The sequence below is a fragment of the Pseudophryne corroboree genome, chromosome 2 (genome assembly GCF_028390025.1).
Source record: "Pseudophryne corroboree isolate aPseCor3 chromosome 2, aPseCor3.hap2, whole genome shotgun sequence".
NCBI lineage: Eukaryota > Metazoa > Chordata > Amphibia > Anura > Myobatrachidae > Pseudophryne > Pseudophryne corroboree.
This window is the reverse complement of record NC_086445.1, coordinates 518,715,453-518,739,384: the sequence shown is the minus strand read 5'-3', so window position 1 is coordinate 518,739,384 and position 23,932 is coordinate 518,715,453. Positions and strand designations below refer to the sequence as shown.

The following is a 23,932-nucleotide window of genomic DNA, read 5'->3' as shown; positions in this document are numbered from 1 at the left end:
GTGTTGGTCTGTTGGAAACCACGTCCTCGACCTCGTCTATCAGGCGTGGCTGTTCCTCTGCCACGCCCGCGAAAGGACTGAGGTCTAAAGGATTTGAACGCAGGTCCAGAGTATCTCCGTCTAGGTACTGTTGGAGGCAATGGTAAGAAAACAGACTTTCCTCCCGTGTCCTCAGAAATCCATTTGTCCAATTCATTACCAAACAACTTCTTGCCACCGTAAGGTAACGCCTCTATACCTTTTTTGACCTCCGCTTGCCAAGACCGCAGCCAGAGTGCTCGTCGTGCTGTAACTAGCGAGGATGAAAGGCGAGAAGTGAGCTGACAGACGTCCGTAGAAGCTGTACATAGATAATCAGCAACTTCACAGATTTGATCAGCGCGGCTGCGTTTGATGGGGTGGCTGTTGAGACCGCCCTTTTAAGAAGAGAGGGCATTCCAGAATCTGTTATACCAACCATGTTACGAGCTAGGAAGCCGGTTACTGCAGCTCATTATTACAGAATTTGGCGTGCATATATAGATTACTTTCAAAGGCGATTGTCTTTATTGCCGTCGGTACACACTTTTCTGCAAGGTGTCCTCAGAGTACAGCTTCCATTCATTCCACCTATAGCGCCATGGGACTTGAATCTGGTTTTAGATTTTAGTCTTCATATTTTGAACCCTTACAACAAGTGGATTTTAAGTTTCTCACTTGGAAAACAATTTTTCTACTAGCCTTGGCTTCGGCGAGGCATGTTTCAGATTTGGGTGCCTTGTCATGCAAGCCACCGTATTTGGTGTTTCATGATGACAGAGCGGAACTTCGGACGAATCCCGCTTTCTTACCAAAGGTGGTGTCATCTTTTCACATCAATCAACCAATAGTAGTTCCTGTGTTGACAGGAAATTCTGGAACCTTGGATGTAGTACGCGCATTACGCGTTTATGTATCCCGAACGTCTACAGTTCGTAAGACGGATACGTTGTTTGTTCTCTATGATGCTGCCAAGAGGGGTTGGCCAGCTTCTAAGCAGACCTTATCCAGATGGATTAAACTGACCATACGTCAGGCTTACCTTCATGCGAGGTTACAGCCGCCTACATCAGTAACAGCTCATTCCACACGTTCTGTAGGAACTTTGTGGGCAGCTGGTCGTGGGGCTTCTACGACGCAGCTTTGCCGGGCGGCTACGTGGTCATCAGTGCACACGTTTGTGCGCTTTTACAAATTTGATACGTTTGCGGCATCAGCATCTAGCTTTGGCCGCCTAGTGTTACAGGTGCCAGACTGCTCTCCCGCCCATGGGGGAAGCTTTGGTACGTCCCAAGAGTACTCCAGTGACCCCTAGTGGATGAAAAAGAAAATAGGATTTTGGTACTTACCAGGTAAATCCTTTTCTTTGAATCCTTAGGGGGCACTGGACGCCCACCCAGAGCAGTTTGATCTGGTTTGTGGTAAATTCAGGGGATCTTAGGGTAACACATTCTCACCGACTGGTTCAAAGTTTCAAGTTCTAGCGATTATAGTGCCAACTGTTTAGTTGTCAGTCACGTTATGTGTCAACTTTATTGTTGTCCGTTATGTTATATGTAATTCTCCATTGTCAACCTCTCTATAGCTCCTGTTCGGCTCAGTAAAAAACACTGAGGTACTCTGGGATATGGAGGGGAGGAGAGTTCTAAATTTAATTATTCAGTGCCTTGTTCCTGCGGAAGTCGTCCATATCCCAAGAGTACTCCAGTGCCCCCTATGGATTCAAAGAAAAGGATTTACCTGGTAAGTACCAAAATCCTGTTTTCTGATACAACGCCTGAGCAGGTTGAGGAGGCTTCCTTCACTGATAAGGGAACCTCGCTAACCTTCCCTGCGTCAAAGGCTTTATATGCTATGTTTGAAACGACATGGGTTAATCCTGCGAAAAATTCCAGATCCCTAAGAGGATCCAGGTGGTTTTTCCTTTCCCTGTGGAGGATAGGACTGAGTGGTAAACCCGACCGGTATTGCAGCCGGCTGACCATTAGATTGATAATACGCTCAGATCAGTGTGCAGGGCTACAGAGGCGATGTCAAGTTCCACTATTGCCAGTACATGCATTGCCAAGTCCTTAGTAAAGTGGTCAGGCACGTTACTTGAGGATTTGGATAAAATTAACAAAAATTATGTTAAATTGTTTTGCGTAACATTCAGGGTTCGGCAGGTTTTCTGGCTGAATCCATGAAGGACCTGGGTTCCATGTCTGCAGGAATTTCTTCCATGTCTGTGCCAGCTTGTTGTGGACTGTGGCTACGTCAGTGGTCTGCCGACGAAGAATCCAGGATAAGTGTGGAGACCCTACCCTACACAGGTCAGGCTCTCTTTGGGGAAGCGCTAGATGCATGGATCTCCATGGCTGCAGTGGGTAAGTCACCTTTTCTTCCCTCAGCTACGCCTGCTCCGAAGAAACCCTTTTCTTCAACTGCATCACAGCCCTGTGGGGCTGCCAAACCAGAGAAGCCAGGCCATCCAACGCCTCCTTTCGGGGAGGTAGGCCCAAGAAAACCTGCTGCTGCAGGTTCCTGGGAACAGAAGCCTGCTTCAGGTGCACTGAAGTCCTCCGCATGACAGTGGACTGCACGCCCCGGTGGGAGCGCAGCTCAGACGTTTCAGTCATGTCTGGGTGTCGTCTGGCCTGGATCCCTGGGTGCAATATATTGTGTCCCAGGGATACAGGCTGGTATTTCATTTCTTGCCTCACCGTTTTCAATTCAGGCCTGCCAGCTCTGCTGGCAGACAGGACTGTCCGGCAAGACGCCGTCCAGACTTTGGTGGAGGCACAGGTTCTTGTGCCAGTACCACCTCATAATGCAAAACAAAGGTTTCTATTCGAAACTTTTTCATATACCGAAACCGGATGGTTCGGTCAGATCCATTCTGAACCTAAAAAAACCTTTCTGAGGGAGTGCAAGTTCAAAATGGAGTCTCTAAGGGCAGTAATATCAGGAGAAGGGGTTTTCCTGGTATCCCTGGATATCGAGGATGCATAACCCCACATTCTGTGTTGGCCGCTGCGTCAAGCAATTCTCCGATTCGCTCTGTTGAACTGTAATTTCCAGTTCCAGGACCTGCCATTCGGCTTCTCCACAGCACCGAGGGTATTCACCAAGGTGATGGCAAGGATGACGGTTCTCCTTCGCACACAAGGGGTAAACATGATTCCATATCTGGACGTTCTGCTGATAAAGGCATCGTCCAAGGAGAAGCTGTTGTGGGTGATGGCTCTCACGACCCATCTACTCAGTCCACGTTTGGATTCTGAACATTCCAAAATCACGTTGGAACCATCCAGGAGGTTGTCCTTTCTGGGATTGATCCTCAACACGGAATTGTTGAGGGTGTTTCTTCCATGAGAAAAAGCGTTGGTGATGCAAACATCGGTCTGGGATGTCCTAAAAAGTTCCCGGGTGTCTGTACATCACTGCAGTTGCCTTCTGGGGAAGATGGTGGCCTCTTACGAGGCCCTCCAGTACGGAAGGATTCATGCTAGGTTTTTCCTGCTGGATCTCCTGGACAAGTGGTCAGGATCTCATCTGCATGCACCTGAGAATTCGTCTGTGCCAAAAGCCAGGATTTCACTACTTTGGTGGCTCCAATTAACTCGCCTTCTGGAGGGCCGCAGGTTCGGGATTCAGGACTGGATCCTTCTAACCACGGATGCAAGCATCCGGGGCTGGGGCGCAGTCACTCAAGGGGAGACCTTCCAAGTAAGGTGGTCAATTCTGGAGGTCGGGCTACCGATCAACATTCTGGAATTAAGAGCAGTTTACAATGGTCTTTTTCAGGAAACCCATGTTCTAAAAAATCGAGCCATTCAAGTGCAGTCGGACAATGTAACAGTGGCTTACATAAACAGACAGGGTGGAACGAAGAGCAGAGCTGTAATGTTAGAGGTGGCAAGAATCCTCCTCTGGACAGAAAAACACGTGTTGGCGCTGTCAGCAATCTTCATTCCGGGAGTGGACAACTGGGAAGCAGACTTCCTCAGCAGACACGATCTCCATCCAGGGGAGTGGGGTCTCCTTCCAGAGGTGTTCTAGGAAATAACAGACCTTTGGGGATTACCCCAAATAGACATGATGGCCTCTCATCTCAATAAGAAGCTTCGGCATTATTGTTCCAGGTCGAGGGACCCACAGACAGTGGCAGTGGACGCCCTGGTGTCTCCGTGGGTGTTCTAGTCGGAGTACGTGTTTCCACCGCTCCCACTCATTCCAAGAATCCTAAAGCTCATAAGGAGAATAAGGGTTCAAGTGATCCTCATTGCTCCAGACTGGCCGAGAAGGGCTTGGTACGCGGACCTTCTGGATCTACTACGAGAAGAGCCGAGGCCTCTTCCTCTTTGAGAGGACCTCCTGCAGCAGGGGCCCTTCGCCTATCAAGACTCACCATGGCTACATTTGACGGCATGGAGGTTGAACGCCTGATACTAGCTCGGAAGGGCGTTTGTTCCTACCCTGATACAGGCTAGGAAAGGAGTAACGTCTAAACATTACCATCGTATTTGGAAAAAATGTGTCTTGGTGTGAGTCCGAGAAGTTTCCTTCGGTGGAGTTTCAACTGAGACGGTTTCTCCTCTTCCTGCAAGCAGGTGTGGATATGGGCCTGAGGTTGGGATCCGTAAAGGTCCAGATTTCGGCGCTATCCATTTTCTTCCAGAAACAATTGGCTTCCCTCCCTAAGGTTCAGACTTTCTTGAAAGAGGTTCTGCACTTCCAGCCTCCCTTTGTGCTGCCTACGGCACCATGGGATCTTAACGTGGTGTTGCAGTTTCTCCAATCTGACTGGTTTGAGCCTCTATAAGAGGTAGAGGTCAAGTTTCTTACGTGGGAGGCTGTCACTTTGTTGGCCTTAGCTTCTGCTAGATGTGTCACGGAGTTGGGGGCTTTGTCATGTAAAAGCCCATACTTGATTTTCCATGAAGATAGAGCTGAGCTTCGGACACGTCGGCAGTTTCTTCCGGAGGTTGTGTCGGCACTTCATATCGACCAACCTATCGTGGTACCAGTTGCTACGGACTCCTCAATTTCTTTAAAGTCCTTGGATGTTGTAAGGGCTCTGAAGATCTATGTGAAGAGGACTGCTTGTCACAGAAAATCGGACACTCTGTCCTGTGATCCCAAGAAAATTGGGTGCCCTGCTTCTAAGCAGACGATCTCTCGCTGGATCAGGTTCACTATCCAGCATGCTTATTCTACGGCTGAATTGCTATGTCCAAAATCTGTTAAGGCCCACTCTACTCGTAAGGTGGGCTCTTCCTGGGCGGCTGCCTGGGGTGTCTAGGCCTTACAGCTTTGCCGAGCAGTTACTTGGTCAGGGTCGAACACGTTTGCCAAGTTCTACAAGTTCGATACTTTGTCCTCTGATGACCTCAAGTTTGGTCAAGCAGTTCTGCAGGAGCCTGCGTGCTCTCCCTCCTGTTCTGGGAGCTTTGGTACATCCCCATGGTACTAATGTGGACCCCAGCATCCTCTAGGACGTAAGAGAAAATAGGATTTGAATTACCTACCGGTATATCCTTTTCTCGTAGTCTGTAGAGGATGCTGGGTGCCCGCCCAGCGCTTAGTTTTCCTGCAGTTATCTAGTTCAGTACAACTTTGTTGTTCGTTATGTACTGCGTTATTACTGGGTAAGTAATGTTTTTCAGCGGTTGCTGAGCTTTTCAAGCTAGTTAGCTTGATGTGCCTTGTATGTGTGAGCTGGTATGAATGTCGCCACTATCTGTGTTAAATCCTTCTCTCGAAGATGTCAGTCTCCTCGGGCACAGTTTCTAGACTGAGTCTTGTAGGAGGGGCATAGAGGTAGGAGCCAGCCCACACTCTCAAACTCTTAAAGTGCCAATGGCTCCTTGTGGACCCGTCTATACCCCATGGTACTAATGTGGACCCCAGCATCCTCTACGGACTACGAGAAAAGGATTTACCGGTAGGTAATTAAAATCCTATTTTAGTACCCAAATATTAAATGTCAGATCTATAAAACATTTAATCGTGATACAGAAAACCTACTGTAATTTTATTTTCTGCAATTTTTTTCCTCCGTAGACTTCAGATCAGGATGGTGGTGGGGGAAAGAAGAAGAAAAAGAAAAAGGACAAAAAACACAAGAAAGAGAAGAAGCACAAGAAACACAAAAAGCATAAGAAAGAAAAGGCTGCAGCTGCTACTTCCCCAGAAGCAGCCCAATCCGATGCAGACCCCGAAGAAAAGAAGGTGAGGGAGGCGCATAGTTTACCCGGTCCTTCCAGTATGTAACCTTCATTTCATCACCAATTTATCTCCCTGAAATGCAATTTCCCCAAATTCCTGAAATCTGAAGCTGCTTCTGCATGTTTGTTACAGAAAGTAATATTGTCTCCTGTATACAAGATCAGTTGGTGGGTGGGAAGTGAAGAGGACCCCGTTGATTAGTTTTGGTCACCAATCACTGTTCTGCCTCCTTTTCTGTCTTCTGCTGCAGTGTAATAAAAATTCTGCTGATGCCGGTCGTGTGCCTCCCTAAACAAAAATCCTATACATTTCCCCCCCACCAGGAGACTGAAAGTGACGGAGAAGGAAATCTGGACGATTTGGAGAAGCATTTACGAGAGAAGGCTCTGCGTTCCATGAGGAAAGCGCAGGTTTCCCCTCAGTCCTAGTTCTTTTCACATGTGCTACATTGAACTTTTTTTTTTTTTTTTTTTGGTTGTACCTTCCCCCTGTTTTCAGATGGCTTAATGATTTTGGAAGGTTAGAGTATTCCAAGTGTTACTAGGTTGAGGTTTTGCTTCTTACGTCAAATAAATAAATAAATAAATAAATATGGTGATGAGCCGATTGGTAACAGTTTCAGCTGTAAGATGAGTTAGTGGGAATCCACTGTTATTGCAAACCTTGAACATTTATTGTATTGGCCCAATGCTGTAGTGTCAGTGTTGACATTTGGTTAAAATCTTTTCAAAATTTTTTGTGCTTTTAATATTTTTCTGTTGTCTTGCCATGACTTTCCCAGATTTAATAAAGTGTACAGACAATTGTTTATTTTCATAACCATTACGTGACTCGCATAACCATTACGTGAGAGGGCAGCCCCAAGCATCTGGGTTTAGCAATTCTGTTAATACGTTAACAATGATAAGTGTGACATTGTGTTCTATACCTGTGTATGAGGCCATTAAAACCAGTATACCTCTGGGTCTGCTATATTCAACACACGTCCTGTTTTCAACAATGTTGTGGACATGTGTATCCTTTTGAGAAGCTAACATGGTACACTGGAAAACTTCACTTTTTTTAATAATTTTTTTTTTTTTTTTTTTTGAAGGGGTTGGGTTGTTGCCTCCATTCCTAAAGTTGCATAACTGCTGTCTCTGCCAGATGATACCTGTTTCCAAATCTAGATAAAATGACTTGGTCTCTGACTATTGTATTTTTCTTTTTGCAAAAGAGAAAACATAAGTTGTGTAAAGCTTGTGGATTAAACAAAGTTGAATTTCTACATTTAAAGCACTGTTTTATGTGTTTTCACGTGTCCTACCATTACTTGTGTACTTTATTTTTTAAATTTCCAACTTTTCCCTTCATTAAGGGATATCCAACATAATTTCCTTGTGTGACACATAGGATGGGACTAATATACTTCAGTATGTACTGCAGTATTGGATGCTACAAGCCCTCATGCTCCCATTGCTCTGTCACAGAGGAAGAAAATAGACGGTGTAGTAGGGGGAAGGGGGCTTTATGTAGCTGGACAATTTGTTTCAAATACTTAGAACTAGAGGGCACAGGTTCCTAAAGTGTCTAAGGTACATTAATAAGAAAATAAATTGTGGTAGAGGATTCTCTAATGAATATACATTTACATAAAATAGATATTGAAGTTTAATTGAGATGTCAGGTTATTACATATAATGTAGAGAAAAAAACGGTCTTTTAGTAAAAAAGAAAAAAAAAGTTACCGCTTTCAGTTTAACATTTTTTAATTCATGTGTTGAATACTTGGCCCAAGGTCTTAACAAAAGTTATGCTAGATCAGCAATTCCTAAAACTGTATATTGCTTGCAGTCCTACAGCGCTCATATAGTGTTTGTCTTTGCCTCAAAGATTTATGAGCAAGTCCTCGGTCTATGCCAAGGATAAGCTTACGTTGCTTAAAATCTTGATGGCCGAGGAAGTTTAAGACTGTGTCTTGGCTTTACTGAAGTCTGGTGGAGAAAAAAAAAAATAGAGGTTTTGTCCTACAAGATACTGTAGATTCTGAAAATTAAGGCCTCATGTGGTGTTCAGTGCAAAGGTTTACTTGGTGAGCCTTTTGGCTACATCTGCATATGCTATTTCTATCTCCCGATCTCCTGGACAAGTGTTGGTGAATTCATCACTGCAGTATGCATTGCTCAGATATCTCCAGATCCCGGTCATGGATTCTGGGATGTCAAAATTTTTGTATTTTGTGGTAACCACCTGCACAACAGTAAAACAAGTAAGAAATAAGTAAGCATGACGTGTATAGTAACAGACAGCCTCAGTCTACCAAAGCACTGATTTTCCAACATTTATTTTTACCTTGACAATATGAAGCTTCGGCAAGAGGTTGCAGTCTGCTAAAGTCATATCCTCACCATTTACGGTTGGAAACTGTAACGTCTTCCATACTATCTCATCAATTTCATCTGGAAATGGCGAACTCAGATAATCATCCAGATTCTGCAGCAATGTTCTCTCCAATGCTGCCAGAACAGAGACACATTCCTACATAGAATGCATGGCCAACAAATAATTACATTTCTATGATAAGCTAGGAAAAACAGTATTACTGTACTTTAAAGAGAAATCACTGGACTATTTCTGTGACCTGTAGACAAATGTTTTCACAAGCACCAGACCTTACCTAATGGGTCTAAGGAAGGATTCCCCATGGGTGGTTTTCATGTTCCTTGGGTGCATTGCTCTGAAGTGTACTGCACAACATAAAGGCACCACAGTACAGAAGAAGTAGTGACGCTGCTGTACAATAACTATGAACCATGTTTATTTTACTGAGAGAAAGTCCATTGCTAAAGATCCTGATTATAAGGAAGATTTTATAGAATGTCTTTGGGCAATTTATCAGAAAATGACCAGGGTGGCTGAGAGATGCTCCTTGTGACACAGGCTTGTAGCCTTACCCATCGCTAGGAGAGTCTGCAGTGGTACCTGGAGAAAAATCACAGTGAGGGCTTTGCAGGGCATCCTGTGCCTGTGAGAAATAAACTGTAGGGCAGCTGAGGCTGTAGGGGGGATCTTACGCTATAAATGTTAGTCCATCATGCTACATTATTCCTGTTCTTTAGGTCTCGTTATCATTGTCAGTAGTTAGGGTAAGGATAATAATTCATCACTACTGTGTGTAACTATTTCAAATAAACTATTTACATACAATGTGAAAGTGGGAATTACATGGTGAGAAACTCTCCACACTTTTTTATTTTTTTTTTTTATCTACAATTTCATTCATTACACCTGGAATTTAATGCTTTAGGAGTCTCTAGCATAAGAAAAGAAGCTTGCAATAGGCTAATAGCATATGTGGGTAGCATTATTCTTTCTCATCTGCTCCCTTCTTTCTTGCCAAGTCACTTGACCAGTAAAAGCAGGACCTACGTACAGGAGGGAGGATGGGTTGGAGAGATTCTGTGCTGCCCTCTTGCCTCACATCAACACACATGATTAATCAGCATCTCCAGCTAGCGACTGACCGATTCATCACCAGGCCTCATTGCAAAATTTGGGTAGGGGCCTGGCAATACCATTCATGCTTCCCAGGCCACTTTCTCTGTTTTCAGCATGGCAGAGTGAAGACACAGGGAGGTGAAAGGACACCAATAGTGAGGATACCCCAGCATTGCTGCCACCCAGGCCCCATGGTTACGCTCAGTCTTCAACTCCAGCCTCCCTATTGTACATCAGTCCTTTAAGTGCTGCTTACTTGTAGGTTGCGTAGAATGACTGTACTGCCCACATATGCTATTTGGTATCTCGGATGCACTGTATTTTAGACAACAAATAAAACAATGGTGTTTTAGGTAAATAAACACTACCACCTTACAGGCCCGTTTTAGATTTGTAGGTCCACTTTTCCTAAACCCATAAAACCCTAACACAGAGAGCGATATGGCTTAGTCAGCAACTACTGAGCAGTTCAGGGATGAAAAGCTTTAAAATAAAAAATGCTGTAATATCTTCACATCATGTAACAGGATTAGGTTCTGGCACTAGTGCTAAAAGGATAATGCCCTTCAGGGTGGTGGGAGTGGTTGGCCACCCGAGTAGCCTGGACTTGTAAGTAAATATGTAATTGGGATGTGTCCAGTGCTCACCTTGTTGTGAGTATTGACCCCTGGTGCCACTGATAAATACTATATATCAGTGGTTCCCAAACTGTGTACGTAGGCACCCTGGGGTGCCTTGGATTGGTGGTCCAGGACCAATTCAAACTATTTTTGGTCGAAGTAATAGACAAAACCAGTGCTTGTGGCTGCCAATGATAAAATATGAAGAGAAACCGAAGCAAATATTGTCCCGCAACACACTAAAGAAACTAAGGATGACATATAAACATAATTTACTTATTGTTTTCTAAATTTCTCAAAGAAACTTTTGGCCTAGGGGTGCTGTGAAATAATTCTGATACTCTAGGGTGCCATGATTAAAAAAAGTTTGGGAACCACTGCTATTATGCTATAGTACACGTGCATGTGGCTACGGGATGGGAAATGTCTGATGCAGTGGGTAGTTATTTATGTAGTGCATAGAGGTGGAGTAAGTTCTATGGAGGTCATAAATAAAATCATATTGTATTTAATATTTGAAGAGACTGTTTGATAAGTCACATAGCTATCCAGTCTAATCACACTTGAAGAGTATAGGATACAGTGAAAGTCAGAGCAGTGCCACTCTCGGGGTTCCCCCGCTGTAGCAGGTGCTTTAGGAACACTTCACTACAGGCTCCTAATTCTTGTGTTAAGCACTCGAATAATTACATAAGACCCATAATAAGAGTTACTCTAGGGAGGTCTTTTGTCTGTAACAGCTGTCCGTTGTTCCCTTAGGGGTATGTTCAGTAAGAGTCGGAAACTGCTGTCTTGTCGGAAAGATGGCAGTTTCCGACTGGAATAGGTCGGAAAGGGGCACCGACCTATTCAATACGGGCAAATTTTTTTCGACAAGTTTGGGAACCCGACCTGTCGGAAAGCAGCTGCATCGGCGGAATACCAGCTGGATCCCGGGCCAAATCCGACAGGTTTTGGTCCCCTTTCCGACAAACTCAATCCGACTTGAAAACAAGTCTGATTGAGGTGAGGAGACGGGGAGCAGTGCTGCGGGATCGGGGATGAGAGGTACCTTGACGGCCAGGCACCTTTCTCCCTGCAGTGCCAGCTCCGGCCGCTGATCTCAGCTCCCCCGCCGGCCGCTGCTCACTGTTCACCCCCCCCTTGCTGCTGTCGGCATACCTGGTAGTAGTGGCAGGACATGACACAGGGAATGGACAAATCAAACCGTTGGATTTGGACGCTCTTTGAATAGGGGTTGTCTGGTCCATGCCGACAACTGCATGTCGGAATAGACACGACGATTATTGAATATACCCCTTAGCATACAGCACACTGACACTTAGGATGCCTCCAGGTCTTCAACTTGGGGCTTATATAATTGTCAAATGATCCCAGGATAGTAGCTAGAGCGTATGGCGGAAGGGATAAATATCACAGAGGCTGGACTGAGGTAACACATGACAAGATACAGTGGCCATTGCTAGAGGATACGGTGAGCATAATGACCCCTGTAAACCACAGGCAATATAATAATCTGCAGGTGCAGACTAGCGGTAATTCAGAGGTTAACTGAGGTTCCCAATACAGAGCTTGAATGAAAAGAAGTGAGCGTATTGAGGCACAATGAAAATAGTCTGGACTCCCACCGACGCAATGTACCAGGAAATCAAGGCACCAGAGCAGGACTAGTCAGTAGACACCACAGCAGATGCATGAGACTTATCACCGGCAGTGAGGTGCAGGGCTGGCTGGCTTTTCATGAGCAGGGGCCAATGGGAGAGACCCAATCAGATCATCCTCCTAATGACCGAACAAGTTGCAGCTGAGAATCTGCACATACACAAGCATCCCGGCTCCTTGTAATCATGTCAGTAATTTTGATGAGAAAGTAAATACATTTTCTCTAACGTCCTAGAGGATGCTGGGACTCCGTAAGGACCATGGGGAATAGACGGGCTCCACAGGAGACATGGGCACTTTAAGAAAGACTTTAGACTCTGGGTGTGCACTGGCTCCTCCCTCTATGCCCCACCTCCAGACCTCAGTTTTAGACTGTGCCCAGAGGTAGATGGGTGCACTGCAGGGAGCTCTCCTGAGTTTCCTGCTAAGAAAGCATTTTGTTAGGTTTTTTCTTATTTTCAGGGAGCTCTGCTGGCAACAGACTCCCTGCATCGAGGGACTGAGGAGAGAGGAGCAGACCTACTTAAATGATAGGCTCGGCTACTGGACACCATTAGCTCCAGAGGGAGTGGAACAGAGGTTCGTCCTGGGCGTTCATCCCAGAGCCGCGCCGCCGTTCTCACAGAGCCAGAAGAAAGAAGATACTGAGGCGGCAGAAGCCCTCGGGTGCTTCACTGAGGTAATGCACAGCACTGCAGCTGTGCATCATTGCTCCCATACACCTCACACACTCCGGTCACTGTACGGGTGCAGGGGGAGGGCGCCCTGGGCAGCAATAGAATACCTCTCCTATGGCAAATGAATGTATACATGTACAGGTGGGCACTGTACATGTATATAAATGAGCCCCCGCCATATTTTATTAAGTTTGAGCGGGACAGAAGCCCGTTGCCGAGGGGGCGGGGCTTCTCCCTCAGCACTCACCAGCGCCATTTTCTCTCCACAGCTCTGCTGAGAGGAAGCTCCCCGGACTCTCCCCTGTTTGACACACGGTGAAAGGGTTTTAAAGTAGAGGGGGGGCACATAATTGGCGATTATACATTACAGCAGCGCTACTGGGTAAACATTCTGTGTTTTTCTCCGGGGTCATATAGCGCTGGGGTGTGTGCTGGCATACTCTCTCTCTCTGTCTCTCCAAAGGGCCTAAAGGGAAACCTGTCTTCAGAAAAGAGTTTCCCTGTGTGTGTGGGGTATGTCGGTACGCGTGTGTCGACATGTTTGACGATGAAGGCTCGCCTAAGGAGGAGGGGGAGTGCATGATTGTCAGGTCGCCGTCGGCAACGCCGACACTGGACTGAATGGATGGATATGTGGAATGTCTTGAATGCTAATGTAAATTTATTGCATAAGAGATTAGACAAGACTGAGGCTAGGGATCAGTCAGGTAGTCAGACCATGCCTGCCCCAGTGGCACCGGGAGCTTCTGGGTCTCAGAAACGCACATTATCCCAGATCACTGACACAGATACCGACACGGATTCAGATTCCAGTGTCGACTATGAGGATGCAAAATTACAGCCAAAAGTGGCTAAAGGTATTCGTTACATGATCATTGCTATTAAAGAGGTTTTGCATATTACTGAGGAACTCCCTGTCCCTGACACGAGGGTACACATGTATAAAGAGAAAAAGCCTGAGATCACCTTTCCGTCCTCATTTGAGCTAAGCGAATTGTGCGAAAAGGCTTGGGAATCTCCAGACAGGAGACTACAAGTTCCCAAAAGGATTCTTATGGCGTATCCCTTCCCACAAAAGGACAGGATACAATGGGAATCTTCGCCTAAAATAGACAAGGCGTTGACGCGCTTATCCAAGAAGGTGGCACTGCCTTCCCAGGATACTGCTACCCTCAAGGATCCTGCGGATCGTAAGCAGGAAGTTACCATGAAGTACATTTACACACATTCTGGTACTATTGTTAGGCCGGCGTCAGCCTGGGTTTGTAGTGCTGTCGCAGCATGGACAGATTCCTTGTCTACGGAGATTGAGACCCTAGACAAGGATACCATTCTAATGACCCTAGAGCATATCAAGGATGCTGCATTATATATGAAGGATGCTCAAAGAGACATTTGTTTACTAAGCTCCAGAATAAATGCTATGTCTATTTCTGCTAGGCGACTCTTGTGGACCAGACAGTGGACGGGGGATGCTGACTCGAAGCGGCATATGGAGTAGTTGCCTTACAAGGGGGAGGAGTTGTTTGGAGAAGGCCTCTCGGACCTTGTCTCTACTGCTACGGCTGGTAAATCTAATTTCTCTAACGTCCTAGTGGATGCTGGGACTCCGTCAGGACCATGGGGAATAGCGGGCTCCGCAGGAGACAGGGCACATCTAAATAAAGCTTTTAGGATCACATGGTGCGTACTGGCTCCTCCCCCTATGACCCTCCTCCAAGCCTCAGTTAGGTTTTTGTGCCCGTCCGAGAAGGGTGCAATCTAGGTGGCTCTCCTAAAGAGCTGCTTAGAAAAAGTTTTTTTTAGGTTTAAATCTCAGTGAATCCTGCTGGCAACAGGATCACTGCATCGAGGGACTTAGGGGAGAGATTTCCAACTCACCTGCGTGCAGGATGGATTGGAGTCTTAGGCTACTGGACACTTCGCTCCAGAGGGAGTCGGAACACAGGTCCTCCTGGGGTTCGTCCCGGAGCCGCGCCGCCGATCCCCCTTACAGACGCTGAAGACGGAGGTCCGGAAAGCAGGCGGCAGAAGACTCCTCAGTCTTCATGAAGGTAGCGCACAGCACTGCAGCTGTGCGCCATTGTTGCTACACGTCTCACTGATTCAGTCACGGAGGGTGCAGGGCGCTGCTGGGGGCGCCCTGGGCAGCAATATTAAATACCTTTAGTGGCAAAATAAATACATCACATATAGCCATTAAGGCTATATGTATGTATTTAACCCAGGCCAGTTTTCTTAAAACCCGGGAGAAAAGCCCGCCGAAAAAGGGGCGGAGCTTATTCTCAGCACTCAGTGCCATTTTCCTGCTCAGCTCCGCTGGTGAGGAAGGCTCCCAGGACTCTCCCCTGCACTGCACTACAGAAACAGGGTAACAAAGAGAAGGGGGGCATAATTTGGCGATATTGATATATTAAAAGCGCTTATATCAAAAACAACACCTTCTAGGGTTGTTTATATACATTTATAGCGTTTTTGGTGTGTGCTGGCAAACTCTCCCTCTGTCTCCCCAAAGGGCTAAGAGGGTCCTGTCTTCGATTAGAGCATTCCCTGTGTGGCTGCTGTGTGTCGGTACGTGTGTGTCGACATGTATGAGGACGATGTTGGTGTGGAGGCAGAGCAATTGCCGGTAATGGTGATGTCACCCCCTAGGGAGTCGACACCGGAATGGATGGCTTTAGTTATGGAATTACGTGATAATGTTAGCACATTACAAAAGTCAGTTGACGAAATGAGACGGCCGGAAAACCAGTTAGTACCGGCTCAGGCGTCTCAGACACCGTCAGGGGCTGTAAAACGTCCCTTACCTCAGTCAGTCGACACGGGTACCGACACAGATGAATCTAGTGTCGACGGTGAAGAAACAAACGTATTTTCCAATAGGGCCACACGTTATATGATCACGGCAATGAAGGAGGCTTTGCAGATCTCTGATACTGCTGGTACCTCAAAAAGGGGTATTATGTGGGGGGTGAAAAAACTACCTGTAGCTTTTCCAGAATCAGAGGAATTGAATGACGTGTGTGACGAAGCGTGGGTTAACCCAGATAGAAAACTGCTAATTTCCAAGAAGTTATTGGCATTATACCCTTTCCCACCAGAGGTTAGGGCGCGCTGGGAAACACCCCCTAGGGTGGATAAGGCGCTCACACGTTTATCAAAGCAAGTGGCGTTGCCGTCTCCTGATACGGCCGCCCTCAAGGATCCAGCAGATAGGAGGCTGGAAACTACACTGAAGAGTATATACACACATACTGGTGTTATACTGCGACCGGCAATAGCCTCAGCCTGGATGTGCAGTGCTGGGGTAGTGTGGTTGGATTCTCTGACTGAAAATATTGATACCCTGGATAGGGACAGTATTTTATTGACTCTAGAGCAATTAAAGGATGCTTTTCTTTATATGCGAGATGCTCAGAGGGATATTTGTACTCTAGCATCAAGAGTAAGCGCGATGTCCATATCTGCCAGAAGAAGTTTATGGACGCGACAGTGGTCAGGTGATGCGGATTCCAAAAGGCATATGGAAGTATTGCCATATAAAGGAGAGGAATTATTTGGGGTCGGTCTTTCGGACCTGGTGGCCACGGCAACTGCCGGCAAATCCACTTTTTTACCTCAGACCCCCTCCCAACAGAAAAAGACACCGTCTTTTCAGCCGCAGTCCTTTCGCTCCTATAAAAACAAGCGACCAAAAGGACAGTCTTATCTGCCGCGAGGCAGAGGAAAGGGTAAGAGAGGGCAGCAAGCAGCCCCTGCCCAGGACCAGAAGCCCGCCCCGGGTTCTACAAAGCCATCAGCATGACGCTGGGGCTTTACAAGCGGACTCAGGAGCGGTGGGGGGTCGACTCAAGATTTTCAGCAATCAGTGGGCTCGCTCACAAGTGGACCCGTGGATCCTGCAGATAATATCTCAGGGTTACATGTTGGAGTTCGAAAGGTCTCCCCCTCGCCGGTTCCTAAAGTCTGCTTTACCAACGTCTCCCTCAGAAAGGACGTCGGTTTTGGAAGCCATTCACAAGCTGTATTCTCAGCAGGTGATAGTCAAGGTACCCCTCCTACAACAGGGAAAGGGGTATTATTCCACACTATTTGTGGTACCGAAGCCGGACGGTTCGGTAAGACCTATTTTAAACCTGAAATCCTTGAACCTGTACATACAGAAATTCAAGTTCAAGATGGAGTCACTCAGAGCAGTGATAGCGAATCTGAAAGAAGGGGACTTCATGGTGTCCCTGGACATAAAAGATGCTTATCTGCATGTCCCAATTTACCCCTCACACCAAGGGTATCTCAGGTTCGTGATACAAGACTGTCATTATCAGTTTCAAACGCTGCCGTTTGGTTTGTCCACGGCCCCTCGGGTCTTTACCAAGGTAATGACCGAAATGATGGTTCTTCTACGAAGAAAAGGCGTATTAATTATCCCTTACTTGGACGATCTCCTGATAAGGGCAAAGTCCAGAGAACAGCTGGAAGTCGGTGTAGCACTAACCCAGGTAGTGCTTCAGCAACACGGGTGGATTCTGAATCTTCCAAAATCTCAATTGACCCCAACAACTCGTCTGCTGTTCCTGGGAATGATTCTGGACACGGTTCAGAAAAAGGTGTTTCTCCCGGAGGAGAAAGCAAGGGAGTTATCCGAACTTGTCAGGAACCTCCTAAAACCAGGAACTGTGTCAGTACATCAATGCACAAGAGTCCTGGGAAAGATGGTGGCTTCTTACGAAGCGATTCCATTCGGCAGATTCCATGCACGGACATTTCAGTGGGATCTGCTGGACAAATGGTCCGGATCGCATCTGCACATGCATCAGCGGATAACACTGTCACCAAGAACAAGGTTGTCTCTCCTGTGGTGGTTGCAGAGTGCCCATCTGTTAGAGGGCCGCAGATTCGGCATACAGGACTGGGTCCTGGTGACTACGGATGCCAGCCTACGAGGCTGGGGAGCAGTCACACAGGGAAGAAACTTCCAGGGCGTGTGGTCAAACCTGGAGACGTCCCTTCACATAAATATACTGGAGCTAAGAGCGATCTACAATGCTCTAAGCCTGGCAGAATCGCTGCTTCAGGGTCAGCCGGTGTTGATCCAGTCGGACAACATCACGGCAGTCGCCCACGTAAACCGACAAGGCGGCACGAGAAGCAGAAGAGCAATGACAGAAGCTGCAAGGATTCTGCGCTGGGCGGAGAATCATGTCATAGCACTGTCAGCAGTGTTCATCCCGGGAGTGGACAACTGGGAAGCAGACTTCCTCAGTAGACACGACCTTCACCCGGGAGAGTGGGGACTTCATCCAGAAGTCTTCCACATGATTGTGAACCGTTGGGAAAAACCAAAGGTGGACATGATGGCGTCTCGCCTCAACAAAAAATTGGACAGATATTGCGCCAGGTCAAGAGACCCTCAGGCAATAGCTGTGGACGCTCTGGTAACACCGTGGGTGTACCAGTCAGTGTATGTGTTCCCTCCTCTGCCTCTCATACCAAAGGTACTGAGAATTATACGGAAAAGAGGAGTAAGAACAATACTGGTGGCTCCGGACTGGCCAAGAAGAACTTGGTATCCGGAACTTCAAGAGATGCTCACGGAGGATCCGTGGCCTCTACCTCTACGAAGGGATCTGCTTCAGCAGGGACCTTGTATGTTCCAAGACTTACCGCGTCTGCGTTTGACGGCATGGCGGTTGAACGCCGGATTCTAAAAGAAAAGGGCATTCCAGAGGAAGTTATTCCTACCTTGATTAAGGCTAGAAAGGAAGTGACTGTACAACATTATCTCCGCATTTGGCGGAAATATGTTGCGTGGTGTGAGGCCAAGAAGGCTCCAACGGAAGATTTTCAATTGGGTCGATTCTTACATTTCCTGCAAGCAGGATTGTCTATGGGCCTAAAATTGGGGTCCATTAAAGTTCAAATTTCGGCCTTATCAATCTTCTTCCAGAAGGAATTGGCATCAGTGCCTGAAGTACAAACTTTTGTCAAAGGTGTACTACATATACAACCCCCAATAGTGCCTCCAGTGGCACCGTGGGATTTGAACGTAGTTTTGAATTTTCTCAAATCTCATTGGTTTGAGCCTCTAAAATCGGTAGATTTAAAATACCTTACATGGAAGGTAACCATGCTATTGGCCCTGGCTTCAGCCAGGAGAGTTTCAGAGTTGGCGGCTTTATCATACAAAAGCCCATATCTGATTTTCCATTCGGACAGGGCAGAACTGCGGACACGTCCTCATTTTCTCCCTAAGGTGGTTTCGGCTTTTCACTTGAACCAGCCTATTGTGGTGCCTGCGGCTACTAGCGACTTGGAGGACTCCAAGTTACTGGACGTTGTCAGAGCATTAAAAATATATATTTCAAGGACAGCTGGAGTCAGAAAATCTGACTCGTTGTTTATATTGTATGCACCCAACAAGATGGGTGCTCCTGCGTCTAAACAGACGATTGCACGTTGGATCTGTAGCACAATCCAACTTGCACATTCTGTGGCAGGCCTGCCACAGCCTAAATCTGTAAAGGCCCACTCCACAAGGAAAGTGGGCTCATCTTGGGCGGCTGCCCGAGGGGTCTCGGCATTACAACTTTGCCGAGCAGCTACGTGGTCAGGGGAGAACACGTTTGTGAAATTTTACAAATTTGATACTCTGGCTAAGGAGGACCTGGAGTTCTCTCATTCGGTGCTGCAGAGTCATCCGCACTCTCCCGCCCGTTTGGGAGCTTTGGTATAATCCCCATGGTCCTGACGGAGTCCCAGCATCCACTAGGACGTTAGAGAAAATAAGAATTTACTTACCGATAATTCTATTTCTCATAGTCCGTAGTGGATGCTGGGCGCCCATCCCAAGTGCGGATTGTCTGCAATACTTGTACATAGTTATTGTTACAAAGATCGGGTTATTACTATTGTTGTGAGCCATCTTTTCAGAGGCTACTTCGTTTTTTGTTATCATACTGTTAACTGGGTTCAGATCACAAGTTGTACGGTGTGATTGGTGTGGCTGGTATGAGTCTTACCCGGGATTCAAGATCCTTCCTTATTGTGTACGCTCGTCCGGGCACAGTACCTAACTGAGGCTTGGAGGAGGGTCATAGGGGGAGGAGCCAGTACGCACCATGTGATCCTAAAAGCTTTATTTAGATGTGCCCTGTCTCCTGCGGAGCCCGCTATTCCCCATGGTCCTGACGGAGTCCCAGCATCCACTACGGACTATGAGAAATAGAATTATCGGTAAGTAAATTCTTATTTTTTTACCTTATGTTCCCCCACAACATACTAAGAAGGCACCTCATTACCAGATGCAGTCCTTTCGTTCAAATAAAAGCAAAAAGGTACGGGGATCGTCCTTTCTTGCCAGAGGTAAGGGCAAGGGAAAAAAAGCTGCACACAGCTAGTTCCCAGGAGCAGAAGTCCCCCCCCCTACGTCTGCAGAATCCACTGCATGACGCTGGGGCTTCCCTGGGGGGGCCAGATCAAGTGGGGGCACATCTTCGTTTTTTCAGCCAGGTCTGGGTTCACTCACAGGTGGGTCCCTGGGCAATAGAGATTGTTTCTCGGGGATACAGGCTGGAATTCGAAGAGATGCCTCCTCGCCGGTTTTTCAAATCGGCTCTCCCGGCTTCTCCCGCAGAAAGGGAGTTAGTGTTAACTGCAATTCAAAAATTGTACCTGCAACAGGTGATAGTCAAGGTTCCTCTTCTCCAGCAAGGAAAGGGGTATTACTCGACCCTGTTTGTGGTTCCGAAACCGGACGGTTCGGTCAGACCCATTTTGAATCTAAAATCCCTGAACCTGTACTTGAAAAAGTTGAAGTTCAAGATGGAATCGCTCAGAGCGGTCATCGCCAGCCTGGAGGGGGGGGATTGGATGGTTTCCCTGGACATAAAGGATGCTTACCTTCATGTTCCGGTTTTTCTTCCTCACCAGGCGTTCCTGAGATTTGCGGTGCAGGACTGTCATTACCAATTTCAGACTTTGCCGTTTGGGCTTTCCACAGCCCCAATAATTTTCACCAAGGTAATGGCGGAAATGATGGTGCTCCTGCGCAAGCAGGGTGTGACAATTATCCCATACTTGGACGATCTCCTCATAAAGGCGAGATCTCGAGAGAAGTTACTGGACAGCGTGTCACTGTCAGTGAGGACGTTGCAACAGCACGGCTGGATTCTCAATATTCCGAAGTCCCAGCTGGTTCCTACAACGCGTCTGACCTTTTTGGGCCTGATTCTGGACACGGAACAGAAAAAGGTGTTTCTTCCGATGGAAAAGGCTCAGGAGCTCCTAGCTCTGGTCAGGAACCTATAACAAGCCAAAAAAGGTTTCATTGCTTCACTGCGCCCGTGTCCTGGGGAAGATGGTGGCATCGTACGAGGCCATCCCCTTCGGCAGGTTCCATGCGAGGACCTTTCAATGGGACCTACTGGACAAATGGTCCGGGTCTCATTTACAAATACATCAAAGGATCACCCTGTCTCCCAGAGCCAGGATATCTCTCCTGTGGTGGCTGCACAGTGCTTACCTCCTGGAAGGCCGCAGGTTCGGCATTCAGGACTGGATCCTGGTGACCACGGACGCGAGTCTCCGAGGTTGGGGAGCAGTCACACAGGGAAGAAATTTCCAAGGACTTTGGTCAAGTCAAGAGACTTGTCTTCACATCAACATCCTGGAACTAAGGGCCATATACAACGCCCTACGTCAAGCGGAGATCTTACTTCGCAATCGACTAGTTCTGATCCAGTCAGACAACATCACCGCAGTAGCTCATGTAAACCGCCAAGGCGGCACAAGGAGCAGAGTGGCAATGGCGGAAGTCACCAGAATTCTTCGCTGGGCGGAGAATCATGTAAGCGCTCTGTCAGCAGTGTTCATTCCGGGAGTGGACAACTAAGAAGCGGACTTCCTCAGCAGACACGATCTGCATCCGGGAGAGTGAGGACTTCATCAGGAAGTCTTCGCGCACATTGCAAGTGGGTGGGGACTACCCCAAATAGACATGATGGCATCCCGTCTCAACAAAAAGCTATAACGGTATTGCGCCAGGTCAAGAGACCCTCAGGCGGTAGCGGTGGACGCCCTAGTGACACCGTGGGTGTTCCAGTCGGTCTATGTGTTTCCTCCTCTCATACCCAAGGTGTTGAGGATAAGAAGAAGAAGAGGAGTGAGAACAATTCTCATTGTTCCAGATTGGCCACGAAGGACCTGGTATCCGGATCTGCAAGAAATGCTCACAGAAGATCCGTGGCCTCTTCCTCTAAGACAGGACCTGTTACAACAAGGTCCCTGTCTGTTCCAAGACTTACCGCGGCTGCGTTTGACGGCATGGGCATTCCGGATGAGGTCATTCCTACTCTGATAAAGGCTAGGAAGAACGTGACAGCAAAACATTATCACCGAATATGGCGAAAATATGTTTCTTGGTGTGAGGCCAGGAATGCTCCTACGGAAGAATTCCATCTGGGCCGTTTTCTTCACTTCCTATAAACTGGAGTGAATTTGGGCCTAAAATTAGGCTCCATTAAAGTTCAGATTTCGGCCTTATCCATTTTCTTTCAAAGGGAATTGGCCTCTTTACCTGAAGTACAGACTTTTGTGAAGGGAGTACTGCATATTCAGCCTCCTTTTGTACCTCCGGTGGCGTCTTGGGACCTTAACGTGGTGTTAAGTTTCCTTAAGTCGCATTGGTTTGAACCACTTAAAACAGTGGAGTTGAAATATCTCACTTGGAAGGTGGTCATATTGTTAGCCTTGGCTTCGGCTAGGCGAGTTTCGGAATTGGAGGCTTTATCACATAAATGCCCCTATCTGGTTTTCCATATGGATAGAGCGGAGTTGCGGACCCGTCCTCACTTCCTACCTAAGGTGGTCTCATCCTTTCATATAAACCAACCTATTGTCGTGCCTGTGGCTACACGTGACTTGGAGGATTCCGAGTCCCCTTGATGTGGTCAGGGCTTTGAAAATTTACGTGGCCAGAACGGCTAGGATTAGAAAAACAGAAGCACTGTTTGTCCTGTATGCAGCCAACAAGGTTGGCGGCCCTGCTTCAAAGCAGACTATTGCTCGCTGGATCTGTGACACGATTCAGCAGGCACATTCTACGGCGGGATTGCCGTTACCGAAATTGGTTAAGGCCCATTCCACTAGGAATGTGGGCTCGTCTTGGGCGGCTGGCCGAGGGGTCTCGGCACTACAGCTATGCCGAGCTGCTACTTGGTCGGGGTCAAACGCTTTTGCAAAGTTCTATAAGTTTGATACCCTGGCTGTGGAGGACCTCCTGTTTGCTCAATCGGTGCTGCAGAGTCATCCGCACTCTCCCGCCCGTTTGGGAGCTTTGGTATAATCCCCATGGTCCTTACGGAGTCCCAGCATCCTCTAGGACGTTAGAGAAAATAAGATTTTACACTTACCGGTAAATCTATTTCTCGTAGTCCGTAGAGGATGCAGGGCGCCCGTCCCAAGTGCGGACTTCTTCTGCAAGACTTGTATATAGTTGTTGCTTACATAAGGGTTATATTATAGTTCATCGGTTTGGACCGAGACTTTGTTGTTTGTTCATACTGTTAACTGGGTCGTTTTTCACAAGTTATACGGTGTGATTGGTGTGGCTGGTATGAATCTTGCCTTTGGATTACCAAAATCCTTTCCTCGTACTGTCCATCTCCTCTGGGCACAGTTTCTCTAACTGAGGTCTGGAGGAGGGGCATAGAGGGAGGAGCCAGTGCACACCCAGAGTCTAAAGTCTTTCTTAAAGTGCCCATGTCTCCTGTGGAGCCCGTCTATTCACCATGGTCCTTACGGAGTCCCAGCATCCTCTACGGACTACGAGAAATAGATTTACCGGTAAGTGTAAAATCTTATTATTTTTATTATTATCCATTATGTAAATAGTTTTATGAAAATATTCTTATGTAAAACAGGTGCAAGTTTTCAATAAAAAAAACATCACCAAGTATCAGCATGGCCGCCCAGAGTCGCAGTGCCTAGCAACCGACAGGACCACATTCAGAGAGGCCAGAGTCCCGGATGCCTGGCAATAGATGAGACCAGAGACCCTAGCGACCGGCATAGTGCTGCATCCCGGTTGCCCAGTAATGGCCAGGACCCGTTGCGGAAGTGAGCCGCTGTCGCAGCTCATGACACGTGGAGTCTCTGGTGAAAGGGTTTCCTAAAGAAATCCCTTCTGACCTTCACTATATTCAAGTATGATTAGTTTGAATACATTGTGATTTTATTTACCATCACTATAGAACTTATTCCATGCCTATG

The 23,932-nt window shown here is 47.1% G+C and overlaps 1 protein-coding gene across 10 annotated transcripts in view; it reads left to right on the top strand.

Moving 5' to 3' along the window:
• SRRM1 (serine and arginine repetitive matrix 1) overlaps nt 1–7,503 on the top strand; it is a 256,992-nt gene extending 249,489 nt beyond the window's left edge. For 7 of the 10 annotated variants that reach the window (XM_063954154.1, XM_063954149.1, XM_063954148.1 and 4 more), the window contains 2 exons: nt 6,064–6,231; nt 6,552–7,503. In XM_063954154.1, the coding sequence (XP_063810224.1) occupies nt 6,064–6,231; nt 6,552–6,656 (273 nt within the window). In that variant the 3' untranslated portion in view covers nt 6,657–7,503. Of the gene's footprint in view, nt 1–6,063; nt 6,266–6,478 lie in introns of all 10 variants that reach the window. The other 3 variants (XM_063954151.1, XM_063954152.1, XM_063954153.1) reach the window with 3 other exon arrangements.
• Nucleotides 7,504–23,932: the final 16,429 nt, after the last annotated feature.